General features: G+C 33.9%; 1 protein-coding gene across 1 annotated transcript; it reads right to left on the bottom strand.

Annotated features, from left to right (window-relative positions):
• Positions 1-7453: 7453 nt before the first annotated feature.
• LOC130678981 (cyclic AMP-dependent transcription factor ATF-1) lies at positions 7454-24194 on the bottom strand. Its single transcript, XM_057486573.1, has 5 exons — positions 24038-24194; positions 17973-18103; positions 15344-15526; positions 15103-15262; positions 7454-8039 (listed from the first exon to the last, which is right to left on the bottom strand). Exons 2-5 carry the CDS (start codon positions 18016-18018, stop codon positions 7895-7897), a joined length of 534 nt encoding a protein of 177 aa, XP_057342556.1. The 5' UTR covers positions 18019-18103; positions 24038-24194; the 3' UTR covers positions 7454-7894.
• Between the last annotated feature and the right edge of the window lie 1791 nt (positions 24195-25985).

Here is a 25985-nt window from a genome sequence, read left to right as displayed (position 1 = left end):
AGCATCATTTGTTGAAAAGACTTTGTTGCCTTTGCTCATTTGTTGAACATCAGTTGACTATATTTATGTATGTGTCTATATCTGTGTTCTCTGTTCTGTCCCATTGACCTATTTATCTGTTCTTTTGCCCATACCACCATGTCTTCATTACTGTAGCTTTATAGTATTTGTTGACGTTGGGTACTGTCAATCTTCCATCATTGCTCTCCTTCAATACTGTATTGCCTCTTCTGAGTCTTTTTCCTCTCTTTTTAACCTTTAGAATAAGTTTGTTGATATCCACAGTGTATTTTGCTGGGATTTTATTTGGGCTTGCATTAAATCTGTAGACTAAGTAGGTAAGAACTGCCATCTTGGCAATATTGTCTTTCTAGCCATTAATATAGAACACCTCTCCTTTTATTTACTTCTTATCAGAGTTTTATCATTTTACTCATATAGATCTTATACATATTTTGTTAGATTCATACCTAAGTATTTCATTTTTGGGGGGGTGCTAATATATAATGGTCTTGTATTTTTTAATTTCAGATTCCATTTGTTCATTGCTGGTATATATGAAAGTAATTGACTTTTATTAACCTTGTATCTTTCAACCCTACTATAATCACTTACTAAGTTTCAGGAATTCCCTTTTACAATCTTTTGTGTTTTCTACACAGATGAACATGTCATTTGTGAACAAAGATAATTTTATTTCTTCCTTTCCAACCTGTACACCTTTTATTTCCTTTTCTTGTCTTATTGCATTAGCTAGAACTTACAACATAATGTTGAAAAGCAGTGGTGAGAGGGGATAACCTTGTCTTATTCCTCAGTTTAGTGGAAAAGCTTTGAATTTCTCACCAGTGTGATGTTACTTGTAGGCTTATTTGTAGATATTTATCTAATTGTGGAAGTTCCCCTTTATTCCTTTTTACTGACAGTTCTTTAAAAATCATACATGGGTGTTTGATTTTGTCAAATGCTTTTTCTGTATCAATAGGATTGTGTGACTTTTCTTCTTTAGCCCATTGTGGTGGGTTGCATTGATTTTTGAACGTTGAACTACCTTGCATACTTGCAATAACTCTTACTTGGTAATGTACAATTCTTTTTGTATATAACTGTTGGATTTGATTTGTTAATATTTTATTATTGAGGATTTTTGCATCTGTTCATGAGAGATATTGGTCTGTAGTTTTCTTGTCTATCTTTGTCTGGTTTGGGTTTAGGATGCTAACCTTATAGAATGGGTCATGAAATATTCTGTTTATATCTTTTGAAAAAGATTGTGGAGAACTGGTGTAATGTCTTCCTTAAGGATTTGGTAGAATCTTGCAATGAACCCATTTGGGTCTGGTGATTTCTCTTTTGGAATGTTACTCATTATTAACTCAATTTCTTTAACAGATAAAGGCCGATTCAAATTGTAGTTTTTCTTGTGTGGGTTTTGTCAGATTCCATCTTTCAAGGAATTGGTCCATTTTATCTAATTATTAAATTTGTTGGCATATTCAAAGTGTTCCTTTATTATTTTAATGCCTCTGAGATCTGTATTGATGTCCCCTCTTTCAGTTCTAAAATTAATTTATGCCTTCTCTTTTTCTCTTAGACACATTAAAGGCTTATCAATTTTACTGATATTTTCAAAGAACCAGCTTTTGGCTTCATTAGTTTATTCATTGATTTTCCTTTTTTAAAAATTTTATTGATTTCTGCTCTAATTTATTGTTTATTTTCTTCTGCTTATCTTCTGATGAAATTCTTAATTTTTACATAACTGAATCTAGCACTGTTTCCTTTTGCTTTGTACTTTGTGACTTGTCTAAATCCTTCCCTAAGTTGAAGTCATAAAGCTAATTCTTACATTGTCTTTTAAAGGTTTTATTGTTTTTGACTTGTATATTCCAGGTGGACAAATTCATCCACCTGGAATTGAATTGTGTGTATGGTGTGATGTAGGAACTCAATTTCCTATGTAAATAACCAATAGTTCTAGCGCCATTTATTTAGTTTTTAAACCTTTTGTATTGAAAATGTCAAATATATACAAAAGAATAATAAAATCCATGTGCCCATTATATAGCTTTGACAATTATCATTTCATGGACAGTCTTGCTATATTTATATCCCTACCTACTTTCCCCAACTATCAAAATTATTTTGAAGTAAATACCAAAAATTATGTCATTTTATCTATAAATTTTTTAATTTAAAAAATATTAACATTTTAAAACATTGAAACACCATTATCACACTTAAAATATTAATTAAAATTCTTTAATAGCAACTCATTAGAGGCCAGCATTACCCTGATACCAAAACCTGAAGACATCCAAGAACAAAAACATCTGCAGTCCAATATCCCTCATGAACAGAGACAGGAAAATCTTCAATAAAATATTAGCAAAATAAGTCCAGAATTATATTAAAAAGATTATACATCATGACTAAGTGGTAGTTATCCTGAGAATGCAAGACTGGTTCAACATTAGAAAATCAATTAACAAAATCTATCATATAAAGAGAGTAATGAAGAAAGCCGTATGATAATACCAATGGGTGTAGAAAAAGCATTTGATAAGTCAGCATCTATCCTTGATTAAAAAAAAAATCTCATGAACTAGGAATAGAAAAGGACATCACTACAGATCTCATGAACTGAGAAAGGACTTCTATTTTAAAAACCCTATAGCTGATATTATACTTAATATTGAAAGACTGAGTCGTTTCTCTCTAAGATTGGGAACAAATTAAGAAATCCCATTCTTACCAATCCTGTTTAACATTATAGTAGAAAGCATGGGCAGTACAATAGAGCAAGATACATTAAAGGCATACAGATTTTTTTTTATATAATTCAGAAAATATATTAAAAGAACTCTTCATAATTTCCCCAAGCTACATTTACTATCCTCAGAAACATATAAAACAATATATTATTCACTGGAAAACAACAGGTTGAGTCTTTTTTTTTTTTTTGAAACTCTTCTAGACTGTTTTTATTGTCATTGTAAAGGCATACAGATTTTAAAGAAAAACTGCCTATATTCAAAAATGACATTATCTAGTAGAAAACCCCCTAAAATCTACCAAAAACTCCTAGAATTAGTAAGTGAATTTAGTAAGGTTGCAGAACACAGGCCTCTTTCTATTTACTAGCCAGAAACAACTGAAAACTGAAATTTAAACATTTCAAATAGTTGTAACAAAAAAGGAAAAGAAATACCGACATACATCAGAGATATTGTAGATTTGGTTCCAGACCACTGCAGTAAAGCAAGTTACAGTAAAATGAGTCAGATGAATTCTCTGGTTTCCCAGTGCATAGAGAAGCTGTATTTACACTATACTGTATTCTATTAGATATAATTCAATAACATCTTTTCAAAATGTACGTACTTAATTTAAAAATAACATCTTGCCAAAAAATGCTAACCACCTCCTGAGCTTTCAGCAAATCATAATCACTTGTCACAGATCACTGTACAAATATAATAATCTTTTTTTTTTTTGGTAGATAAAGACAAGCTGATTATAAAGTCCTTATAGAAAGCCAAAGGAACTAGAATAACCAAAACAATTTGGGGGAAAAAAACAAAACAATAACACTTGGAAGAATTCATACTACCTGATTTCAAGACTTAGGTATAAAACTACAGTAATCAAGACAGTGCAGTATTGGTGAAAGGACAGACACCCAGAGATCAATGCAACAGCCTGTATGAAGCCAATCCGTTGAAAATTTGTTCAGACTTAATCTACTACCCAGTACATGGTTCTGTTTTTATAAACACTCATGTTTGAAAAGAACTATTTCTAAGTCTGTATTGTACATCAAATTTCATTGATTGTAAGATGCACATTTTTCACAAACATCAGTAAAATCAGTAAGCCTCTGGCCATCAGTGAGATGTCATAGTTTACCTGGCAGTGGTTTTTCTTTTAGTGGTTCTTAAGGTAATGGTGTGCCTTATCAGTGGTAACTTAGTTGATGAAATTCAATAAATCAGGTCAAGATTTTTAATCATTCAAATCTGTCTTATTTTCCTTTTCTGTCAATTATGAGAGGTATATTAAAAAACTAATATTTTGAATTTTTATATTTCTGCATTTTTCTTCAGAAAATGATCTTAAGATAAAAAGTTAACAGTTTTGAATTCTAGATGGTAGGTTACAAGGATTTGATAGATTAATGTGAGTTTACTGTGTATTTTTAAAAGGTTGTAAAACTTGATTTTAAAATGGAAGTTGCCACCTAGTGGACACATCTAAATAGAATTTTAAAATCGATACAGGTGCATAAAGATAAGGGAATAAAGCTTTTCAGACTCTTCAACACACGGTAAGAAAGGTACATTCTGGTGGTTAAGGCCACAGAGTTCGGAGTTGATCAGACCTAGGTCTGAACCCTAGCTTTTTTATTTACAGTGTGACCTTAGGCCAAGTATCAACTCTTTGTGCCTTGGTGAGTTTGAACCCCAGACCCTCATTCATTTGACAAGCATGGCACACTCTAGGGAGCCAGGTAAGCACTGCCCTAAACTGGGGGGATACAGAAGAGCACAAAACAGTCTCCCCTTCGATTTAATAAAGGTGTGTTGTGGGTTGGGGAGAGACTACAATTTTAGATTGAATGATTAGAGATTGGGTTAAAATCCCAGGCCCCTAGTTATTAATACTCATAATCTTAGACAAGATTGACAAGTCTCACAGAATGACATTAATATCTAAGTGCCACAAAAGCTGTAACACTACTTTGTTCATCGCTTTTTTCCTAGGAATGCTTGGCATATAAAAGACCTTCAATTGATAGTTGCTGAGTGAAATGAATGCAATTACTCTTAATAGTTTCTGGTGCATATACATAGCAATAAATAGTACCTATTTATTATTTGACTATCTATTTAATAGTCAAACTATTAAGGAAATAGTATGACTGTGTAGATTATGTAAACAGATAACCTGGATTTATTAACAATGTAAATTGGTATTTACATAACTTACCAGTTAAAAACTATTATATATACTTACTGAAGGCAGCGAACTGTACTACATATATCCTGTCAATTTTGGGCAAATGCATCTCAACCATGAAATAGCAAGGACTTAATCTCTAGTGCTTATCCATTTGCTGCAAAGAAACTTACACTGGTAAAAGGTTATAGTTTCAGAACCTCTCTTTTCTAAAAAAGCATTACATGGCTAAAACTCCCTCCAAATGACTGTCCCTCAAAGATTCCTGCCAAAGTCTCTCTAGAGCAGGCTTCTGAATTGTACAATCTTGAAAATTTTATAGTAAAAACAAGCAGTATCAAAAGGAAAAACTTATTTTGTATAGCAGAGTAAATGTATGATTACTGCAGTAAGATTTTTATAAACTTTGACATTATTTTGTATAACCCGTGACCTTTCCTTTTACTTAGCTACTAAGTCCTCAAGTCCAATTTCCCTCACTTTTTATCAATTATAGCATCTTTCCTGGGAAGTTGAACTGTCTTTATGGTAACTATGTAATCCCAAGCCATAATATGTAATTTTATACCCTTTCTATGTCCACTTACGTTAAGAGAAAAACAAAGATTTAACCAGTAACTTTGATATAACTGCTGAATCAATAATCATGTACTAAGATTTCCAAAGCTCTAACACATGCCTGCTCTTCAAAATAATAATAACCATCTTATTTTATATGCTCCAGGTCTGTTTATGGGCCATAACGTACTTCCATCAATATAATATATAAATTAGTAAGTTTATATAAAACAGCAAATTTAGCTAAGAAAGTAACTTTTACGGTCTACTGAACTTTTGAAGTCTAATTTCAGATTTGGGCTATAATCACCTTTAAAATGTCATAAGCTCCACATTGGATTCAAATAAGGAAAACACCTAGGAAGATAATTTGGTATGTATTTATGGAATCACCAGTGGCTTGTCCATGCCTGTTATACACACTACAGTAGGTAATTTGGGCTAGTGAGAGCAAGACCCTACACCAGCAGTGAAGAGTTTACAAGCATTTCTGTGTGTCCAGCTGTTAAGGCACTAAGAGCTTGACTTTCTCTACTGAAGCCAACCATAACATCTACCCAGTATTACCTTCAAAATGCTCTTGATACATATGACCCACACCTCCTCATATTTTTCAGGCCTAATGAATGGGCCAATAGTTTGAGACTCTGGCTTTTTACACAATTAAGTAATATAAGTAATCCCACTCTGGTGACTAACCTTTCTTTTCATAAACTGCTGTCATGTCAGCAGGGTCCCATTTTAAAAGACCCTGTTAATGAAATTTTTCATTAAGATTAATCACAAGTTTACCAATTGGGTTAAGATTTTCATATAACATGAGCCTTAACCATGTCCTAAACAAAAACTTTAGTTTGTTATAATTGATTCTGACTGAATCAAAACAAATAAACATGTCTCCTCTTGAGAGACTGTATAGACCAAAATTGTAAATTCATCCTCATTTTAAAACTAGAAATACACTGTAATTAGCATAATTAATAGAATGGCTATCAGGAAGCTTGTCTTTCATGTATCAAGCAACATTATTTTACATCCAGCAAACTTAATTTTATCAGATGTTCTTTAATTTCACAGACAACAATACATTAAGCACACGATAGTTTTGCAGTACAATTTCAAAGTGTATACAAATTGGAATACAGAGGTTAAACACTGGTGTACTGACAGCATTTTTGAATTTTGGATAAACTGCATATGAAACTTACAATTCAAATATTAGCCAATCTGGGAACTTCCCGTTATATATATAAAAACGATACTTTTGAGATGCAAAATATTTTTTTTTACTAAACACACTATATAAAAATTTAATCATTAAAAACTCAACTTTAGAATTTATAAAGATTAGCTATAAAAATATATTGGCAGTCACTTTCTTATAAATGTACCATTCACTGCATTACAAAATAGTCTCTAACATAAAATTGCCTTAAATAACTGTACTATTTTAGAATCTGATAAACCTTACATTAAATTGATTATTAAAATCCTCTTGGAAAACTTTGGTATGCATCTTCAGGTTTTAAAAAATACGCTAATATCATCTCAAGGGCCTGTAAACATTCCATTCTATTAAAGCACAACAGAATAAGTACTGTATATTCAAATGCATACAGAATATAGAATCAAAAAACAATTTCTTATATACTTGTAAAAAATCATCATTCCCAGAGTAACCAGAAAACAAACTGTTTAAAAGGACTGTAGTTTTAAACATTTTATTTCCATTCTGATAAAAAATATTACCAAGTCACCACACTCCATTCAGGTACCTTAGATGCCTTGTAGGGCAAGGCCTCAAAAATAGTTGACCCAGTCTCAAAACCCTCTCAAGCCCAATAAACAAACTTTTAAAAACCAATTTAAAAGACCTGACAATAGAACAAGTATACATAATCAACACATAATTTATATAGTTGTTTTAGCTTTTATATTTGTAATTAAGGATTTGTTGTAGAAATAAAATACACAACTGAAAAGGTAGATTTTAGGAAACAGTAAGAAATGCAAACCTATAGGGTAAACTGATTCATTTTTAAAAATTCAATTTACCAAATTTCATCTTATCTATTTTTGGATTATTGACAGCTATTGTTATTTGGAAATTTTAAATGTGCAAGTTCATTTACTGTTTCCTGAGTTTGTGTATGTTTAAGTTTACAGAGCTTCCGGTTGTGCCAGTAACTTCCTTGAGGTCATTCTCCACTTTATCCTCTGTCACCAGATCTCTTGCATAAGATAGTTATCTTTCAGTTGCAAAAGCCTAAATAAAAGTCTTCATTTTTGACCTTTTAACTTATAAAACTCCACTAGAAAGAAAAAAAATCCATCTAATTTTTAGGCAAGTCCACAAAAATATTTTCTTTCTGAAGAATCAAACACTTTTATGGGAATAAAGATCTTTCAAAGTTTTTAACTCTTCGATTAGAGTCTTATTTTGATTTTCCAGGACAGCAACTCGATTTTCCAGGCATTTCACATATTCTTTCTTCTTTCTGCGACATTCTCGAGCAGCTTCTCTAAATATAAGTATTAAAAACCAGTGTTAGATAAGTTTACATTCTTTAAATGGTAAATGCACTTTAGTAATTTTCTCTGGTTACCTTTTTTTCCCCCTTGTTTAAAAAACTAAGATCTGTATACAGCAAATTCACAGATCTCAAGTGTAGAATGCAATCAGTTTTGGCAAACATATAACCTACACACCTATCAAGACGGAACATTTTTATTGCCCCAGGATGTTTCCCCATGCCTATTCCTGATCAGTCCTCGCCCCAAGCAACCACTGTTCTGATTTTTATCACCACAGAAGTTTTTCCTATTCTAGAACTTCATACAGCAGTCATATGTGTATTCCTGCATCTGGCCTCCTTTTACTCAGTATATTTTCAAGGCTCACCTCTGTTGCTGCACAGCAGTTTGTTCCTTTATACTGTTGAGTGAATTCCACTCTATGAGTACCTCCATTTACTGATTATTCTCGTGGCTCTTTATAGTTTTAGCTGCTATTCATGTTCTTGTGCCATTCTCTTTGTGAACGTTTGTCTTTTCTTGAATAAATACCAACGAGTGATATTTATGGGTCCTCTGGTTAACTTATGGCATAGACTCTTTGAATTTTATTCACTGACTTTTAATTATATACAGTTGACACTCAGTTTTGTACGTCCTCTAAGGATATTTTGAAGAAGTCACATACAAGTATTATATACATATAGAAGTTATAAAGTGTTATTTTGAATATTTTTTATTGTAGTTGACACACAATATTAGTTTCAGGTGTACCACATAGTGATTTGACATTTATATTTATCACAAAATGTTACCATCTGTCCCCATACAAAGTTACTACCATTATTATTAACTACATTCCCTATGCTGCACTTTACATCCCTGTGACTTATTTAGTAACTAGAAGTTTGTACCTAATTCCCTTCACCTATTTTGCCCATCTGCCCAACCACCTGTTTTTTCTCGATCTTTATGAGTCTGTTCTATTTTTCAGATTCCCCCTGTAAGTGAAATCATATTGTATGTCTTTCTCTGACATATTTAACTTAGCATAATATGGCTCTAGGTCCATACAGGTTGTCAAATTCAAGATTTCATTTTCTATGGCTGAATAATACTCCACTGTGTATATATACCACATCTTATTCATTTATCAGGGGACACTTAGGTTGCTTGTGTATCTTGGCTACTGTAATTAATGCTGCAGTAAACATAGAGGTGTATATATCTTTTTGAATTCATGTTTTTGTTTTCTTTGGAAAATACCCACAGTGGAATTGCTGGATTGTATGATATTTCTATTTTTATTTTCTGAGCAATCTCTATACTGCTTTCAATAGTGGCTGCACCAATTTACATTCCCACCAACAGTGCACAAGGACTCTCTTTTCTCCACATCCTCACAAACACTTGTTATTTCTTGTCTGATACTAGCCATTCTGACAGGTGAGGTGCTATCTAATTGTGGTTTTGATTTGCAGTTCCCTGCTGATTAGTGATGTGGAGCATCTTCTCATATGTCTGTTGGCTACCTGATTTCTTTGGAACTGTCTATGCAGGCCCTCTGCCCATTTTTTAAGTGGATTTTTTTGTGTGGTGAGTTGTATGAGTTCTTTATATATTTTGGATTATTAACCCCTTATTGGCTATATTATTTGCAAATGTCTTCTCCCATCTAGTAGGTTGCCTTTCATTTTGTTGATGCTTTCCCTTCATTGTGCAAAAACTTTACTTTGTTAAAGTCCCAATGGGTTTTTCCCCCCTTTTGTTGTCCTTGCCTGAGAGGCCAGATTAAAAAACAACAACAAAAAACTCTGCTAAGACTGACGTCCAAGAGTTTACTGCCTATAGTTTTCTTTTAGGAGTCTTACAGTTTCAGATTTTATATTTAGATCCTCAATCCATTTTGAGTTTATTTTTGTATATGCTGTGAGAAAGCAGTCAGATTTCACTCTTTTGCACATAGCTGTCCAGTTTTCCCAGTGACACTATTGAAGAGATTTTCTTCCCATTTTATATCCTTGTCCTTTTTGTAGATTAAATGACCACCTAAGTGTGATTTACTTCTGCACTATTCTGTTCCATTGACCTGTGTGTTCATTTTTGTGCCAGTGCTATACTGTTTTGATTACTGTAACTTTGTTGTATAGTTTGAAGTCCGAGAGTGTGATACCTACAGCTTTGTTCTTCATCCTCAAGACTGCTTTGGCTATTTGGGGACTTTTGTGGTTCCATATAAATTTTAGGATTATTTGTTCTAGTTCTGTGAAAAATGCTGGCATTTTGAATCTATAGATTGCACTGACTCTATAGATTGCTCTGAGTGTATGGACATTTCACAATGTTTTTCCAATCCACAAGCATCGTGTATTTTACCATTTATTTGTGTCATCTTTGATTTCTTTCATCAACAACGTCTTATACTTTTCAAAGTACAGGTCTTTCACCTCCTTGGTTATATTTATTCCTAAGTATTTTCTTCTTTTTGGTGCAATTTTAGATGAGATTGTTTTCTCATTTCTTTGTTCATTATTAGTATATAGTAATACAATAGATTTCTGTATATTAATTTTGTACCTACAATTTTAATGAATTCAGTAGTTTTTTGGTGAAGTCTTTAATGTTTTCTATATATAATATCATCACTTCCTTACTAATTAGATACCTTTTATTTCTTTTTCTTGTCTGATTGCTGTGGTGAGGACATTCAATGCTTTGTACTCCATCACTGAGTATGTTAGCTATGGATCTGTCACATATGGCCTTTATTATGTTGATGTATGCTCCCTTTATACCCACTTTGCTGTTGAGTTTTTATCATAAATGGATGTTGAATTTTTGGAGTATTTATTATACTATGTATTGATATTATTTGCAACTTTTTTACACACTATTTTAATGATGTTTTGTTTTTGCAGATCTCTTTCATTTCTCTACTAGTAAGCCTGAGCATCTTTCTGAAAGTTTATTGGTCTTTTGGATCTGCTCTTATATACACTGCTTATTCATACACTTTATCCATTCATACCTTTTGCCCATTTTACAAGTAGAAATTATTAAGACAAACCTAAGAACTTTGTGCATTATACATACTAATCCTTTATCTGTTTTTACATTATTTTCTAGCCTACATTATTTGACTTCTCATATTTTTGTATCTTATGCCATACTCTAAGTCTCTTTCGTGGCTGCCATAAAAATGCCATACACTATATATTATGGCTTAAGTTTTCACAAAGTCTTTAATCCACCTGGAATTACTTTTGAAATGGTTTAAAATAGTCCAATTTAATTTTTTCCAGATATGGAGTTGACTGTTTTAGTATCATTTATTAAAAAGGCTGTCCTTTACAAGTGTAGTTAACTAGCACAAGCAGCTATTTCTGGGCTCTATATCCTGTTTGCTAATGTTACTGTCCTTCCCCTTACTGATATCAAGTTTTGATTATAATGGCTTTAGATTATGTTTGAATGCCTCATAAGACAAGCACCTTCTTTATAAGCAACTGATTTCTTCCATGTAAATTTTCAGATTTCGTCCAATTCCATGAAGATCTATAGAGATTCTAAATTTGAATTGCATAAAGTTTGTATGTGATTTTGGAAAAACTGAAATTTAATATTAATTGTCTTTGTCTTCTAAGAACACAGTGTATTTTCTATTTATTCAGATATTGTTCAGCTCTCAAGATGATTTTTTAAATGTGGATCTTGGCCTTTCCTGTTAAGTTTACTAAGTATTTTGTAGTTTTTGTCACTAATATGATAACATCACTTCTCATATTATTTGCAAGATGGTAATTCTAGTAAAAAAACACTCTATTAAATTTCCTTATAAATTTGTTTTTAAAAAATTTATTATGAAGAATACAAAAAAAACATGTATGTGAGATAAACAGAAATTATGAAGCATAATAATTAACTGGACACATGTAAGTCCAATACCCAATTTAATAAGAGAAAATACTATCCATACTGTTGAAAGGCCCTCTGTCCTGATTCCATACCCCTGCTTCTTCTCAGAGGCAATTATCAGATTCAATCTTTTGCTTATTTTTATAATTTTAACATATATGTATATATGCCCATAAAATTTACTTTTATGTATTGTTGCAACTTTTTCTAATATTTGTTCATGCTAAAGTGATAATTCACTCAATTGTTACAAATGAGTATTATCACATTGTATAAAAACAACCACAATTTATGTACCCATTCTATTATTGGATTATTTAAGTGGTTTCCTAATTTTTGCTATGAAATAGCATAAAATCTTATGCATAGTTCCTGCAAACTCTCTGTCACCACACACACAGAGTAAAACAGCTGAGTCACAGAGCATATCCAGGTCGACTGTACAAAATAATTTTCAGTGTGGTTGTACCAATTTACTCCCATAAGCAGTATTTGAGTTCCATTCCACTGTTCCAAATTCTTGCCATCTCCTGGTTAGACTTTAAGATTTTTGCCAGGTGGGTGGGGATAAATGGTATCTCAGTGTATGATATTACTTTGCATTTCTTTGATTACTGATAAGGGTGCACAGTTTTTTATGTGATTATTAACCACTTCTGTTTTATGGGACATGCCTATTCATATATTTGCCAGTACTTTTTCAATCAACTTTATTTGGTTATATATGTTGCAAGTATCTTCTATAGGTTTAAAGTTTATATTTTCACTTGCTCTATGTTATCTTTTGATGAATAGAAGTTATTAATTTTAATGGAGATTCATTTAATATTTGCGTGTGGTTTCAAGGAACCTTTCCCTATACCTCTATGAAATTACGTATTTTCACCTTAAAGTTTAAAAATTTCATCTTCTACATTTGTATTTTTAATCCATCTGGAATGATTTTTATGTATGGTGGGAGGAAGACAGAAAATATTTGTTCATGTATAATTATCCTAGCACCATTTATTGAGGAGTCCCTCATTCACCCAATAATCTCTCCTGTCATATCAAGGTTTCATGTTCATGGATCTGTTTCTGAGCTCTGTATTCTACTTCACTGGTTTATTTCATTTATCTCAATGCCAGTATCACACTATTTTAATTAACATAGATTTAAATTAAACTTGGTATCTCCTCACGTTACCCTTACGTCTGGAATATTTTAGCTGTTCTTAGCCCTTTACTCTTCTATATATTTTAGTTTCACCTTATCAGCTCTTCAAGCAACCTGTTTGGATCAGTTGAGGGGAAAATAGTCATCTTTATAATACTGAGTTTCTGTATCTGTATATGTAGTGCATTTCTCCACTTATTTAGATCTTCCTTAATGTCTTTTAAACATTTTATAGTATTTTCCATAAAAGTCCCAGACATTTTTTTAGCTTTCTCAGTTATTTTATTGGTTGATAACATAAATGCTATCTTTTTTATAACTATTACCAAAATCTTTATTGCTGATGTGAAGAAATTGTTGATTTTTGAAAACTGATTTTGTATGTAGTAACCTTTTAAAATCATTACTTCTAATAATTTTTCTGTAAGTTCATTTGTTTTTTTCCCCAAGGCAATCATACAAAAAATAGTAATAACTTTACTTCTTTCATCTAAATTCTTTTATTCTTTTTTTCTGTTTTATACTGGTTCTTCTTCAAGCTTTTAAATAAATATCTTGCAGATGAGTCCCTGGATATTCTAAGCAGATGAATATATCTGTTGATTTTCAGTGACATCTTTTTCTTTACATGTAGCAGACATACTTCTTTCCCTTTCTTCATTAAATAACTGGAGACTTTACAAAACTTGCTCTCTGCCCTTTCTGCTAACTCTTGTTCCTGAAGTGTAATGTAGTACTATCTAAGACTCTGGAACCTGGATATAGAAGTTTAAATCCTACCTCTTCCACTTACTAAGCAGTATAACCATGGGCAAATAACCTTTCTAGGCCTCAGTTTCATCATCTCAAAAAATACGTATGTATTATTATTTACACTTCAAAAGATTTATATCATGATGGAGACCTAATTCCTTGGGTAGTCTGATTTTTCAACTTGTATTTGTTAAAACTCAATGTATAGGAACTCACTGAAGCCTATGTTGAGAAGCCTAGCTTTCTTCTAAGTAATTAGGAGCAGTATGGACTTGGAACCATTTTTAAACAATTCTCAGCTTACGGATGTAGTATTTTTTGGGTCTTGACTTCTGGGATTCCTAATCTAACAGATTTCTCTTTTCTGTAGGCTCACCCAGTCATTTAAAAGGGTGGTTTTTCTATTTCATCAAGCTTTTAAAAATATGTAGCTGAGGTCACACTGTCAGAAAGAGAAGTCTCATTCTAGTAATTTTTAAAGTCTATTGGGTTTTCTAGGTACATAATCACATCATTAGCAAAGAAGTATCATTCTTGTACTTCATTTCCTTAACTTACTGCATTTGTTGGCACTTCCAAACGACAGTCCCTGCATTGTTACCAAGTTCATTTACAGTGATGCTTGCTCTTAGTTTTTAGTAAAGGAATACTTTATCTTGAATCTGGTCCTTTCATGACAACTTTTATTGCTCTAGAAAATCATCCTTTTATCCTAATTTTATAACTTATAGCTGAGTAACTGAAAATAGAATCCTATGGTAATTTTAAAAATTTGTATCTGGCTAATTACACCCTTTTTTGTTCTTAGTATAGTTTATTAGTAGCTTTAAAAAAAATCTTGAACACATTGAGGAAGGCTACCCATTATATTCTTTTTTTCTCAAGGAACCAGTGGTTTTTTTTAATACCTGATATACACAGAAAGCATATAGCAGTTTTAAAATGAAAGTAAATGTTTCTGGGAGTTAAATCACTGCTGTACTTTCATATCAAAATTAGTTTTTAAAAGCATTTCTATATTAGTTCCAAGTATGCTAGGTATTATGCACATTCCCACTAATTCTTTCCTCTTCTTGCTCTATAATCAATGATGAGCAGCAAGAATGGGACTAACTAGACAATCTAACACTCAGTAAAATAAAGCTAACATAATCCTCCTTCTTTCTAATATAGAATTCCAATTAACATCTGGTTATGTTTTGAAATTAGCAAAACATCACCCATTCTGGTAGGATAATTCTACCTACCTGTTTTTCATCAATCTTATTTCTCTTTTCAATTGGGGGTCATCTGTCTTAGTTGTCTGAGATGTAAGAGTCACAGGAGACGTCATCACCACAGTTTGTGGCAGTGAAGTAGCTGAAGGTGTGGTACGGATCTGATATGTCTGCATATCTCCTGATGCAGCTGTGTGGTCAAAAGAATGAGTTAATTCCTAAGTGCTTTTGAAATGACTTTGGGATGCTTCCAACAGACAAACATACTTACTCTGTACAACCACCTGGTTGCTGGGCACAAGTATTTGCTGTCCATCAGAGGTCTGTGCATACTGGAGAATTGTTGTGCCTTGCTGAGTACTGCCCGAATTTGTCATGGTTAATGTCTGAAGTCCCTGTACTCCATCTGTGCCTGGACTGGCCAGCTGTAAGGCTCCATTTGGGGCAATGGCAACTTTAATCAAGGAGACAACATAGTTATTGTGAGGCTATGCAATATACTAATTGCGAAGGATTGGTGAAAGAAACAAGCACTACTTGTTAAAGCAGGTTTGAATGCGGTTCCACCTGGTAACTACTGACTACTTTGGGTGAGCTATACATAAAAGAAAGAAAATGGCATTTCCTTATCAAATGTTTATGGTTCAGGTGTGCTCATCTTCCCTTGGTCTCAAATTGTACAACGTAACTGGTCAAAACATTTTGGACTCCATGTAGCACTCCATGCTAATTGCTAACACTGTTACAGCAGTTCTGGGGCATTAGAAGAAGGTACTGAGGGCTAACTTTTAAAGGAAAAATAAGTAGAAGGAAACGTTAACATAGTTTGTAATTTTTATTCAAAAGAAGCACTGAGTATGTAAGTGTGCCTATGGGGAAAAAATCCAAATCAGATAAAGTTTGCATAATGAAAAAATAATTCTTCATACTGTTTCTTAGCTCCACTCCCTAGCAGTAACACCTCTTAAATGTAAACTCCCCACAAGCATTTTTCACTGAATTTTATTTAGGTTCATGCTTTCTCCTTAAACCTTAAATGAAACACCCATCAGCATAGCCAAATAGAAAACTTTTAGCAATATGTAATTTCCATAATAATTCCCCTTAAGAATCTACTGCCTGTATCCTCTTTTCATACTGTAATTATGCAACACTTTTTCCCCCTTTAATGCTTTGGCTACCAGGGAGCCAAAATACACTTCTCTCTGTGTTTTAACTGAAAATTTTTTTCAGGAGTTCCCAGTTATGCTCCCTCACTGCCATAAATATTCCCACATACTTTTTGACTCAGAAGACATTAAAACTTTCTAGATGCAGAGATTTGTATTAAATTTACATTAGCAATTGCTTTCAATCTCCTTCCCTGAAAATGTAAATATATAAAAAGTCCCATTACATATCCCTATTTCTTCCATTGTCCACCTGTCACTCTCATCCTGAGGTAACCGTTACTTTTGGTACACATCCTTCCTAATCCTTTTCTATGCTCCTAGGAGACTGATATATTCATGTATATCAAAATATGTGTATCTATACACACATATGTATAGGTATACATCTTTTGATGTTAAATATATGTTATAATACAGAATTGTTTCCATTTTTTCAACCTGTCTTCCTATTCTTAACATGTATATTTACCTGTTTGAATATAAATCTGCACTGTCCAATATGGTAGTCACATGTAGCTAACTAAAATTAAACCAAATAAAAAATTCAGTTCTTTACTCATACCAGTGAATTTCAGTGCTCAACAGTCACACTTAGCAGCTATCTGTTGGACAATGAAAATATAGGACATTTCCATCACCAGGGAAGTTCTACTCAGTGCTGCCCTACATACTAGTTTGTACTGTACTTTTCTCAATTATAATATATGCAATATTTGTCTGAGTTTCTATGTACTTCTCATAATTTTTAGTGGTTTTAGTAAGTCATATTAGTATGTCATAATTTTTAACTTGTGAATATGTTGCCTCAGCAAACAGTAATACATGTGTACATTAAAAAAAATCAGTTTTGCTTAACTGCCTCCTTTCTGTCCTTACAATCAGTCCCATTTTTTTTGTCTCCTCACAGAGGTATTCTATATTTATTCTTTAAATCAGAAAGCCTACTCTGTGTCAGGTTCTATATATCAAGGGAACAGCTGCAAAGTTCTTTCCCTCAAGGAACTTACATTCCTTAAAAACGAAACAAGCTCATCCATAATTATAAAGAGTGGTCTCTTTGAGGAGGTGACACTTAAGCAGGGCAGAGGTGAGGATGGGAGAAGAATGTGCCAGGCAGGAGGGATGACAACTCCAAAAATCAGGCAAAGCTTCATGTGTCTGAGCAACAGCAAGAAAGTGTCAGAATGCCATCAAGTGACAGGACATGGATCAGTGAGGTGGGCAAGGCCAGATCCTGAATGTAATGCCTTGCAGGATTTACTCTAAGTGTGATGTGATTGAATTGACATTTTAAATCAATCAAACTGAGGTATGTAAAACTATGAGAGCCAGAATGGAAGCAGGATGACCTACTATAGTAGTTCAGGCTAAAGTGTAAACCAACGTGGTGGTAGTGACTGGAGATGGTAGGAGGTAGTCAGATGGGATGTGTATTTCACACTTGTCAAAACTCCAAAGTGTATCATTAACAATCTCTGTCACTTTAGGGACACTGTCTGATTCTCTAAGCCTGAGTTCCCTCCCAAAGTGATAACTGCCTACACCTCCCAAAGTTGTAAAGAGTGTATGAAATAATGCTGAAAAAGGTACTCTGCATTACTTTTGGCTCAAAAGTTATCCTTTAATAATCATCACTTTTGAAGCATGAGTCTTTCTGCACACCACTTCTTTACATGGGAAGGTTAGTTTTTGTGTATCTGTCATGTGGAAATTTATTCCTATACATACTGTACTGTCCGGTGCTAGTCTGGTAGATGGAAGTTGGAACAGACATAGACGTGACAGCAGAAACTCCAGGGTTTTCTCCGTTTCCTTTTCTGCCCCGCGTGTCTTCAGAAGATAGGTCTTTCAAAATTTTTCTGTGAAAAATAGAACTCTTAATGCTGGTAATGAGGATAGCTTTAGAAAAAGAAATTGTTCAACCTTTTTCAATCTCAGGTTAAAAGTACTATAATCTACTAGACACCTAAACTGGTGTGTCAAGGAATCCTTTGGTTAAGCACACACTATTGTAATTATGTACTGCAGTTAGTTATATTTAGTTTATGCCTACTTGGAAAGACACAGTGAACAAATTTTCAATGTACAAGGCCCTTGTAGAAGTATAAAACGTCTCTTCCCCTGCAGAGATGACTCCGTTGCAAAGTATTTCATTAATTAACAAGGTTCCTCTTCATTTTCTAAATAGTGTCAGTGACCTTCATTTAAAAAGATCAAAAATTTTTTCTTAAATTAAATATGATAGCTATCAGGTGGAGGAAGCTTCCTTCTATTAGATGAGCATTTTTATCACTAAAGGGTATTGGATTTTGTTAAATGCTTTCTCTGTGTCTGTTGAGATGGTCGTATTACATTAATTGACTTAAACCAATCTTGCATTTTGGCATAAATCCTACTTGTTTACGGTTTATGCTTTTTATATGTTAGATTCTGTTTGCTAGTATTTTCTGGAGGACTTTTGTGTCTACATTCATGATGAATACTGGTCTACAGTTTTATAATCTTTTAATTAGTTTAAACCATGTCTTATTAATAAAATTGTTACTGATCTTATACCATTTTTTAAAAAGAATTCTGATGCATTACTTTGACTATGTGAAGATTTTTCAGAATTCATTTTATTTTATATATTGCATATTTCACTAAATCTTTGTACAGTATTTTTTGTAGTTGCTCTAGGTGTTACAGACACCTAGTCTACTTAGAATTACTATTTTACCACTTTAAGTGAACCTTAGAAACCATACCACATTAAATCTCTTTATCTTCCCCCCTTGCAGTTGTCTCATATATTACATCTCTATAAACTGAAAACCCCACCAGAAAAATACCATTTTTTTCAACCATCAAATATAGTTTAAGGAATTCAGTAAGACAAGAATAGTCCATTCTATTTGCCTAGACCTTGCTACTGTTGTGTCTTCATTCCTAACTTTCCAGGTCTCCTGTCTTAGCAGTTTAAAGCAGGGCTGCTTGCTGTCAGTGACTTCTCTTAGTTTTCCTTCACCTAGATAGATTACTTATTTTCCCTCTATTTCTGAGGGACTTTTTCAACAGACACAGAATTCTGAATTATCAGCACTTAAAAAATCTTATTTCATTTCCTTTTAGCCTCCTTGGTTTTTGATAAGAAATTTGTAGTGATTCACATTGTTCCCTTGAAAATAATGTGTCATTTTTCTCTGGCTGCTCACAAGATTTTTGTCTTTAGTTTTCAGCAGTTTATGATCTATCTGGGCAGGGATTTCTCTGCACTTATCCTGTTTAGGGTTTGCTGAGCTTTCTTAATCTGTAGGTTTCACCAAATTTGGGAACATTTCAGCCATTACTTCTTCAAATATTTTCTCTGCAACATACTTCTCTCCCAACTGTAGTGACACAAATGTTAGATCTTTTGCTATTGATTTCCAAGTCCCTGAGAACTAATTTTTCCAATCTCTGTTGTTCAGATTGGACAATCTCCATTAAATTAATTCCTTATCTCATCTCTTCTATTAAACACATCCAGTGAGGTTCTATTTGTTACTGTACTTCTTAGCTCCAAAATTTCCATTTGGTTTTTGCTGAAGGTTCCTATCTTTCCATTCATTTAAACAGAATTAAAATCTTTGTCATGTACTCACAGAACCCAAGAATGGACTAACAGTTACCAAGGGGAAAGGGACTGGGGAGAATGGGTAGGAAGGGAGGAATAAGGGGGAAAATGGGGCATTACGATTAGCACACATAATATAGGGGGCAGGACACGGGAAAGGCAGTATATACAGAGAAGACAAGTAATGATTCTATAGCATCTTACTATGCTGATGACAGTGAGTGTAATATGGTATGTGGGGGTGACTTGATAATGGGGGGAGTCTAGTAACCATAATGTTCAAGTAATTGTACATTAATGATATCAAAATTGAAAAATTAAAAAAAAAACCCTTTGTCATGTAATTCCAACATGTGTGTCATCTAGGAGATAGCATCTGAAGTCTTTTCCCATGCAAGTTGATTATTCCAGGTTTGTTGTATAAAAAGTAATTTTGGACATTTTTAATATTATGATATCAGACTCTCAAGTTTTATTTAAATCCTATGAAGAATTTTTGATATTGTTTTAAGCAGGCTGTCAACCTGGTTGTGTCCAGGATGCAAGTTTTGACCAGCCTCCTCTAGGTTGTGGTTCCAATGTCAGTTCAGTTTTTTAAGCCTCTGTAGTGCCAGTGTGTACTGTATAGAGGCCAGTCTGGGACTTGAGGCATTGTCTGCCCTATATATAGCTCAGTTCTCAAAGTTTATGAATGCCAAGGAAGCCTATTTTATTCGAGTGGGTACTAAATTTGATGAAATACTTTTTCTGCTTTTTTGAGCTGAAGTGGGTGTATCTTGGTTTTCATGTGTCTGGCTTCAGGTCAGTATTTGTATGTACATAGCTTTTATGTTTACTGGGGGAGGGACTCAAGAGATTTCTATTATTTCCTAATTGTGTGCTGGGAGAGTCCCATTGTTCGGAAATTAAATTTTTTGTATTTTGGTGACTGCCTTTAGTAGTCTGAGGTAAATCTAAAGGTAATCAACAGAAGACTCTAATAGGCCGTTCCTGTCTGATATATTTCTTTGCTTTTTGAACTATCCAATTAATCATTACTGTTCTAAACAGTTAATTGTCACAAATGAATCTTAGGTTCACTTTTCTTTATTTTTACATTCCTTCCATTTAGTAATTTCTTAAATTAGTTTTCAAATAATTTTTTAGATTAAAATATAGCTGATACAGAATATTATATTGGTTTCAGATGTACAACATAGTGATTCAATAATACACAGTTATAAATACTACAATAAGTATAGGTGCTGTCTGTCACCATACAAAGATACTACAGTATTATTGGCTAAATTCCCTATGCTATACTTCCATTCCTGTGACTGAAATGATTTTATTTTTTTGGTATCATTAATCTACAATTACATGAGAAACATTATGGTTACTAGACGCCCCTCATCATCACGTCCCCACCACATACCCCATTACAGTCACTGTCCATCAGTGTAGTATGATGCTATAGAATCACTACTTGTCTTCTCTGTGTTGTACAGCTCTCCCTGTGCCCCCCCCCCCACATTATGTCTGTTAATCATAATGCCCCTTTTCCCCCCTTATCCCTCCCTTCCCACCCATCCTCCCCAGTCCCTTACCTTTTGGTAACTGTTAGTATATTCTTGGGTTCTGTGAGTCTGCTTCTGTTTGTTACTTCAGTTTTTTCTTTGTTCTTATACTCCACAGATGAGTGAAATCATTTGATACTTGTCTTTCTCTGCCTGGCTTATTTCACTGAGCATAATGCCCTCTAGCTCCATCCATGTTGTTGCAAATGGTAGGATTTATTTTCTTCTTATGGCTGAATAATATTCCATTGTGTATATGTACCCCACATCTTCTTTATCCATTCATCTACTGATGGACACTTAGGTTGCTTCCATTTCTTGGCTATTTTAAGTAGTGCTGCGATGAACATAGGGGTGCATATGTCTTTTTCAAACTAGGCTGCTGCATTCTTAGGGTAAATTCCTAGGAGTGGAATTCCTGGGTCAAATGGTATTTCTATTTTGAGCTTTTTGAGGAACCTCCATACTGCTTTCCACAATGGTTGAACTAATTTACATTCCCACCAGCAGTGTAGGAGGGTTCCCCTTTCTCCACATCCTCGCCAAGATTCGTTGTTGTTTGCCTTTTGGATGGTGGCCATCCTAATTGGTGTGAGGTGTTATCTCATTGTGGTTTTAATTTGCATTTCTCTGATGATTAGCGATGTGGAGCATCTTTTCATGTGTCTGTTGGCCATCTGAATTTCTTCTTTGGAGAAGTGTCTGTTCAGATTGTCTGCCCATTTTTTAACTGAATTATTTGCTTTTTGTTGAGGTGCATGAGCTCTTTATATTTTTGGATGTCTACCCTTTATCTTATGTCATTTATGAATATATTCTCCCATACTGTAGGATGCCTTTGTGTTCTATTGATGGTGTCCTTTGCTGTACAGAAGCTTTTCAACTTGATATAGTCCCACTTGTTCATTTTTGCTTTTGTTTCCCTTGCCTGGGGAGATATGTTCATGAAGAAGTTGCTCATGTTTATGTCCAAGAGATTTTTGCACCTGTGTTTTTTCCTAAGAGTTTTATGGTTTCATGACTTACATTCAGGTCCTGAAATCATTTCAAGTTTACTTTTGTGTATGGGGTTAGACAATGATCCAGTTTCATTCTCTTACATGTAGCTGTCCAGTTTTGCCAACACCAGCTGTTGAAGAGGCTGTCATTTCCCATTGTATGTCCATGGCTCCTTTACCATATATTAATTGACCATATATGTTTGGGTTTATATCTGGGCCCTCAATTCTGTTCCATTGATCTATGAGTCTGTACTTGTGCCACTACAAAATTGTTTTGATTACTGTGGCTTTGTAGTAGAGCTTGAAGTTGTGGAGCATAATCCCCCCAGCTTTATTCTTCCTTCTCAGGATTGCTTTGGCTATTTGGGGTCTTTTGTGGTTCCATATGAATTTTAGATCTATTTGCTCTAGTTCGTTGAAGAATGTTGCTGATATTTTGATAGGGATTGCACTGAATCTGTAGATTGCTTTAGGCAGGATGGCAAGTTGTACTTACTTTTTACATCCCTCACAGTCTTTCACTGTAGTATTATTAGGGTTTTATGACTTTAATAATTATCTGAAGTTCTTCAGAGGTTTGATTCCATTCGTTGTATCTGCTTGCCAATAATGGATTATGAGCTCATTTTAGTAGGGTTTCTTTTCATCCCAAAAAACTCCGGACAAAATTTTGTCTGTTATTTAACATGGTTCTAAGTAATTTCACTCCTGCCTACCTTTTCTTACAGAACCTCTTCTTCCTCCCTGCACCTTAAGTTCCCAATTCCATTACAGGCCACAGGCCAACCTCTTCATTATCATATAATCTATCTTTGATATCTCAGATTGGTGGTGATCCAAATCATCTCTCTTATGAAGTCTTTCCTTGCTCATTCCGCCAAGCAGGAATGTTCTTTCATAACATCTGAAATCTTATTGCATTTATTTATACATTCCAAAGACAGCATTTTATCCTTTTCTCTCCTCCTTTCCTCCTACCATCTAGTCACCAGGCTTGGTCACTTCTACCAGAGCGGTATCTCAAATCCACACACTCCAAGGATCTCTCATTACCCATATGCAATCCCCCAGGTTATTTCAACAGCTTCTGTCAACTAGTTATATTACTTCCAGTTCTTCATTCACCAATTATTAAGTATTTACTCTTGTATGGTCACTTTGCTAGTCCTTGAGATCACAAAAAGTAACAATACATGGGCTATGCTCTTAAATAAACTAGAATTCCAACAGGATGAGATAAGTAATGTTAACAGGGGTCAGTAAAAGGATGCCACACCAGGAAGACCTAACCTGGTCTGGGGGAGCTGGAGAGAATGTAATCAGAGAAAGCTTCCAGGAGGAAATGGGGCATAAAAAAACATGCAGAATGTGTTTCAGTAAAGGGATACACAGAGCCCAGAGTTAGGAAGCTAAGAAAAGAAACACAAAGTAGCTCAATTCCTAAAATCTACAGTCTTTTTTCCTATTGGTATTAAAGTTAACTATCAAAAAGTAAATGTGGAAATCAAATACTTTGCCAGAAGAAAATCTAAATTTCTCCCAGCATACCAATTTGGGCCCTTCCTAATCTGGCTTGAATTTCTCTCTCAACACTTCTTTTTCCATACAAATACATGCAAGGTTTGATACAAGAGCACTTACCTGTAAGATGGACGCCGTGCTAGAATCCCGTGGGCTTTCTGGGAGGAGCCTATACTGTCAGATGAGTCCTGAGACTCTTCACTTTCTGATAAAGATGATACCTGAAAAACAGAACTGGTTTTTATGATGATGAACAATCAGATGGAAAACTAATGAACTGAATTTCTACTTTCAGAAAAAGACGATCTGTCTTCTGCCACCCAAATTCATTTATCATTAAATCTAAGGTCTAAAAGAAAGGAAGAAAAGGACAAAGTTTATTTTAGTAACACACAATACAGCAGGTTCAAACTAAGAAGTCTATCCCCAAAATAAAGCAATATTATTTCACTGGAGTTGTAAAATCAAGTCTCTGAGCTCTACCCTATTTCTGTATGACTCACATTACTCAAAAGTTTTTCTAAATCATTAATGCTATCTGGTTTGGGTTTCAGACATGGTAACTTTGAAATACTACTAGATGATGACATTGAGGACACTGCTGAATATACAAGCCTGGGAGTCAGGGAAGAGGTCTGGCCCAGACACAGAAACTTCAGATTCTTTAGATAGCCGTTAAAACCATAAGACTAGATGAGCTCAATGGGGACACAGAGAAGGGCACCAAGGACACTAACATTAAGGGGTTGGAAAGGAGGGGAGGAACCAACAAATGAGACCAAGACCAAGCCACCACTGAGGCAGGAGGGTAACAAATGAGTGAGGTGGCCTGGAAAACCAGTGAAGACAGTATTTTGAGGAGAAAAGAATAATCAACTGTGACGAGTGCTGCTAACAGGTGAGGCCAAGAACAAACCATTAGATTTGGCAAGGGCAGGTGTAACATAATTAGCTTCACCTCACCTTCACCATTAAATGAATTAATATGTGTAAAGCATTTAGTGCATGGATATGGCCAAGCACACATTAAATGTTAAGTTATTAATAATAAACTCTTTAAAAATATGTCAACACAATATGCAAGTTTTATTATAACTGAGAAAACAAGTTATTTTCTATTTTTAAAATGTATTAAATTTCCCAACATTTGTCCATTGTTCCATTATGATGCCAGACTTCATCTTCACTTAAAAGTATCTCCAAATATCCTGAACAGCCTTCAAGAAAGGATGTAACAAATCAATTCTCTACATTACTTACTATGTACAGAAAAGCCTTCCTCTATTTAGACTTGGATTTTAAATTTTCAGAGAGGTTTGTTTTATATCCTATAATCTCCTTAAAAAACAAATTCTCTTGTATAACTACTTATTTGTATCTATGTTCAATCTTCAAATAAGAAAAAATTCACAGCTTATAACTAGGAAATAATAACACTAATAAGTATGTCACTTCCATGTTTCCTCAAGTATTATGGATATGCCATTTCTAATCGGCACCTTTAACTATTTTCACTGCTTGTCCCTCAATTCATCCCAAAGCCTCACACTAAAGGCAAATAAGAAAATTTCTAAAACTAAGAGATTACTCATAATTAAGATCAACTATTTCTCTTTCATGACATTGGCAAATAAAAGTAAAATCTTCATATTAAACTCAAAAATCCACACAGCAGCCACCTTGCATATAGGAAAATCACAGAAAGATGTAGTCCTAGAGCTGATAACACTGAGAAACACTACATGTCCAGGAGGAAAAAATGAGGTATACAGCTTTTGTTCCAGAATTATCACTTCTAAAAATGAGAGAGGACCAAAGGCATTCTGACACTCTCAGGGGCCAGAAGATAAAATGAGAAAGAGTAGAAAGAAAAGGAACCCAGGGTAGCTCCTTCCTTCCTACTGTTATCAGGTGTTAATATGAAGGTTGATAACAGATATAAATAAAAACATCCTCTTCTATGAGAAAATTCTCTTTTATCTGACCTCCATAAAGCGTAAGTTAGGTATTTTCTTACTTTGCTAAGATGCTCACATCATCACCCTTCAGAATTCTCTTTTTCGTGAAG

Source organism: Manis pentadactyla, chromosome 10 (assembly GCF_030020395.1).
Source record: "Manis pentadactyla isolate mManPen7 chromosome 10, mManPen7.hap1, whole genome shotgun sequence".
In the NCBI taxonomy this organism is placed as follows: Eukaryota; Metazoa; Chordata; class Mammalia; order Pholidota; family Manidae; genus Manis; species Manis pentadactyla.
Note: the sequence above shows the minus strand (reverse complement) of the source record. Positions and strands in the feature narration are given on the sequence as shown.

Coding starts and splice junctions, on each gene's coding strand:
- LOC130678981 (XM_057486573.1), bottom strand. CDS start 18,018: ATGTCTGTTCCAACTTCCATCTACCAGACTAGCACCGGACAGTACA. Junction 15,527..17,972: donor GACTAGCACCGGACAGTACA/GTATGTATAGGA, acceptor CCTTGATTAAAG/TTGCCATTGCCCCAAATGGA. Junction 8,040..15,102: donor ATAAGATTGATGAAAAACAG/GTAGGTAGAATT, acceptor ACTTATATTTAG/AGAAGCTGCTCGAGAATGTC.